This window comes from Trachymyrmex cornetzi, unplaced genomic scaffold (assembly GCF_001594075.2).
Source record: "Trachymyrmex cornetzi isolate Tcor2-1 unplaced genomic scaffold, Tcor1.1 scaffold257, whole genome shotgun sequence".
NCBI classification, from domain to species: Eukaryota; Metazoa; Arthropoda; class Insecta; order Hymenoptera; family Formicidae; genus Trachymyrmex; species Trachymyrmex cornetzi.
This window is the reverse complement of record NW_017297238.1, coordinates 481,140-485,610: the sequence shown is the minus strand read 5'-3', so window position 1 is coordinate 485,610 and position 4,471 is coordinate 481,140. Positions and strand designations below refer to the sequence as shown.

At 33.7% G+C, this 4,471-nt stretch overlaps 1 protein-coding gene across 5 annotated transcripts in view; it reads left to right on the top strand.

Moving 5' to 3' along the window:
- The window catches only part of LOC108761617 (uncharacterized), a 41,821-nt gene that overhangs the window by 27,298 nt on the left and 10,052 nt on the right, over positions 1–4,471 (top strand). Inside the window, exons 1-2 of one of the 5 annotated variants that reach the window (XM_018508229.1) lie at positions 2,432–2,534; positions 2,742–2,930. The exons of 1 other annotated variant lie outside the window; for it this stretch is intronic. In XM_018508229.1, coding sequence (XP_018363731.1) covers positions 2,886–2,930 — 45 coding nt within the window. In that variant the 5' untranslated portion in view covers positions 2,432–2,534; positions 2,742–2,885. Of the gene's footprint in view, positions 1–2,431; positions 2,539–2,567; positions 2,931–4,471 lie in introns of those variants that run through there. 3 more of the 5 variants (XM_018508231.1, XM_018508232.1, XM_018508228.1) reach the window with 3 other exon arrangements.

The window sequence follows — 4,471 nt, the reverse complement described above, 5'->3', positions numbered from 1 at the left end:
AACTGCAAAATGGTACAAAACTGTTTTGTTCCCCTTGATCCAATCTATGTCCCCACTGTGTTTCAGTAACATTTTCTGAGACACCCTGTATATATATACATATAAAATATTATATTGCTTAGCACTCCAAACATACAATAAATTTATGATCAAAATTTGGAGGCCTGGAAAGCACACTCGAAGAAACTTGGGAATCTCCAGGAGACTCGTCAACTCGATTTACCCTATTCTTTCTTATAAGATTTCTGGATGTTTTCTTCTTACGAGAAATGCGTCTATCTTGTTAAAGGGACCGCGTATTTACATGTCGAATATAGTATTGCAACAATATATTGCAACAGTTTCTACAAAATATTAAAACTACAATATTTCACAATATTGTTACAATATTTCCAATAAAATATTAAAATTTCTGCAGCCATATTATTGCAATTTTTGTAATATTGCGCATTACTAAAATATTGCTGCAATATTTCGTGCTACACGGGAGTGACGGGTAAAGATCGGAGATCGGAGACGCTCCTTTGATTATAATTGCACACAAATATTACTATAGACTTCTCCGCGAAAAAATAATATTATAAGTTCAAAAAATTACTATTATAATGATTATAAGAAAGTGATAGGTCAATGGTCATTCTGGAAAGATATTTTACATGCATAAACTTGCATATAAATTTAACCTTGAAAAGTAATCATACTGTTACCTTGTTTTCGTTTGGTGAAGATGCAGTTCTTGATTTATTAGCGTATATTTCATACTATTCCATTAAAATATATGTACATAGTTTTAATATTTTATCCGAATTATACATACTCTGTTCAATGAGAGAATAACCTCGGTTTGCGTATAGCAGACAATGTAATGCTGTACAACGTTATGAAGACCTGCGCAAAACGGACGAGTTTTCGCGAGGAGGTAACCACTTAATGTAATAGTGGGACAGAGTCCTCGAAATCATTATAAAATTCATATGAAATCTCTATGTATAATCCGATAATTACATATGCAACCACGATAAATCATTGTATAATATTAAATAAATTCGTATACTCGTATTTTACCAAATGACTTAGATATGTAGTGAAAAAATTATTTGTAATCAGATAAAATCATATGATGTCATGTAATCTGTGGGACAATATTTCAGCTAGTGGTTATCCCCTCGAGTTTTCGTCCAATCCGAGGTCTTTCTCTCGTTGAACGGAGTATAGATATTTATGATTTTGAGTGGGTCCTGTTGATACACCCCAAATTTTTGGCACTTTACTAAAGAACTACTTAAAAAATGCACGACTCGTTATCAAGTCCCACGTGGTTCTTTTAACGTCTAATAATACGTTATTTACAAATAAAAGATATGTAAAGTGAAAGAGACGTATATAGTTTTAATTTTGCATATTAACTGTCACATCAAAGTTTTTATAATTAAAGAAATATGTCATTTAATATTCTAGTAACTTTAAAATTGAAAAATGTACCTTTTTAGAGAATTAATTACACAAAGATTCTTCTTGTTACGAATCATAGAAATATCTATAACCTGATAGAAGATGTTTTGGGTCTGTATTTTAGTTGTATGTGCGTATATATATGGCTATCGACAACTATCGGTGTTGATAACTAACTAACGATAGCCAAATAGGCAAGGACGATCCTAAGAAAAAGGCGCGGTTCCCATTGATTATCGTTATTTAATGTAGGATCACACAGCGTACGACATTCGACGTACGACAATACGATATTCAATAAGAGAATTCGGATCTAATTAGCGACATTTTTGCATAATGTCTCTACAAGTATTATACGAGCAAAAAAGCCAGAATTCATGGACCGCCGATTGTCACCCTTTTACGTCATCCGAGGGTGTATATCCGAATGTTCCTCCTCGAGTATAATCATGTTATCTTTGTTTAACGTTCTGTTCTAACAACAAAGATGGAGTGATACGCCTGAGTGAAACCGGAAACACAATGAAAAGCACAGGCAATAGGAAAAAGGAATAAGAAATTTCAACCTATATATATCAGAAAGCGTCCATTCTAATATACATGGTCTCTAATATATATATATATAGGTCAAAATTTGTTATTTCCTGTTCCTATAGTCTATACTTTTTATTGTGTTTCCGACTTGACACTCGGGTGGGAATCTGAACCCACAATGCATGTCTGAACCCAATACAAGAGAATCCATCGCAAGATCACGTGTGGCACGTGCAACGGTTACGCATGCCACAAATTAATAATTTCAAACTCGTTCACGCGTCATGTGAATGTGGAGTACTCGTGATGGTGGGCGAGCGCGGTATTAGATGGGAAAAACCGTCATACGGCTCTTACATGGAGGGGGATGGTCGCGAAGAAAGGAGCGTAGATCCGTCGTGTACAGCGGATCTGGAAATGCAGGGACACATCGCCGGTTCTCAGTCACAGTATCGCGTCCTCTCAGTCCGCCTCGACGACATCGACGCTGTTGATGACTGCGTTCCTCTTCCGTTTCTTTCTTCCTCGGTCTTATCCGGTCCGCGAAAGTGGGTGATTTTTTTCCTTTCTCTTTCTTTCTCTCTTCTTCTCGACATTCATGAATTTTTATAAATGTCGCAATCTCGCACGCTTTTCTTTTCTCATGGAGAATTTACATCAATACATCTTATTATTTGCATTATTATAAGAAGATAAGAAGATGTATGTGAATTCTAGATTTCGATTATTTTGATCGAGAAAATTTTTTCGTGCAGTTATCGCAATGGAGACTGAATGTATGTAAATAGGCGAGTTTTACTTGAGAAGTAAAGGAACGTTTTGACGCGGCGATCGCTGCAAAAAAAAACGACGAAGAGGAAACTCGAAGAACGCATATTGCAACCTCATGAAGCACCACCATGACCATGATTTTGCGAACATGTCTTTGTCTCAATCTCTTGACGGTAGGATTTATGAGTGTGTAATACATATGCATAATCACGACTCTCTAATGTAAAGATACATTATTAACACAACACAGCACATTTAGTAGAGAAAAACTTAAGAAAGATTAATCTGATATCACAAAATAATTTTTATATGCACTGTTTTTTTCTTATCCGCGCATACCTACATGTCTGGATTAAGTTAGTAAGTGAATTATAAAATTAATCAGGTAGGTAAATTTTACATTAACGTAGATACGGATGAAAATATTTTCACAAGTAATTATTGATCTTTTTATGGGTTTGCAAGTATTAACAAATTGACATTGACATTGGCATTCTACGTTGACGTCACTTCAAGATCCTCGAGTTATTAAAATGCCAATCGCGAACTGATGATTATTGTTTCTTAAGTTTTCTAATAATAACTGGTAAATGAATCGGCAAAACAATTACATTACATAATCTTACTATTTTCATGATTACAATGACGAACTTCGTAAAGCAGTATTTACATTGGTAACAAAATCGGATGTTTTCATCAAAAGATTATAGATACCTGAATATAATAAAAATAAACTCTCAATTTTAATTTAAAAAGGATGCAAATTGAAGGAATTTATACATGATTGTTAGAAATACAGATACTAGCTGGTAGAGCTACATTAAGATCTGGAAAAGATAATATATAAAATTAAAACTGCATTATAATTAATGTCTAAAATTAATATTTTACAATATACATAAGATCTTATTTTCTTACAGCTTTTTAATTAACATCTACTAGCAACGAAGATTATAAGGAAAACTTATTCTTATTCCTTGACTTGTGATTTATCTGACAAATTTTGAAGAATTTAGGAAGATGATTTACATACGTATAAGACGAATAGTCTTAGAATAATTTAGATACGAAATTGGACTCACATTTTACATACAACAATTACAGCTTTAAATTGTTACGAACTGAAAGTGTTTAAGTCTGTCAAAGGAGTGTATGTTATTTTACATATATTCAACGGTGGTGGCTCGAGATAATTTACGTAACTGCATTTGCGTGCCGGTAAAACAGCTGATTGTTCCGTACACTCGTCGAATACAATCTATCAAGCATATATTCACATCATCGTTTGATCGAAACTGACACCGGTATGATTTGTGGAAGGTGTTCATGAAAGTTGATGCCAAGGATGCATTCATGAGAGGCACCGGTTCCTATTCTACTCCGAAGAGTTCGATGCACGAACGCGCAGTACCGTGAAGATGGCGTGAATGGAAGTATAACAGAGATGGATGCCTCTCTCTCCGTGCTATCGAGTAGTATAGCACGTGCGTGATCAATATAGCCAAATTCACTTAAGGAGGTTGTAAAAGGCAAATGCAATATGTTAAGAACTACTTGAAAAAATTACAGACTATTCTAAATTTCATTTAATAATAATACAAAAAATATAGAAACAATTAACCATCTGGATCAAAAGTTATTTAAATAAGTAGTAATATTTTTTAAATTTGTACTCTAACATAAATATATGAAAATGTATTATAAAATAATGATA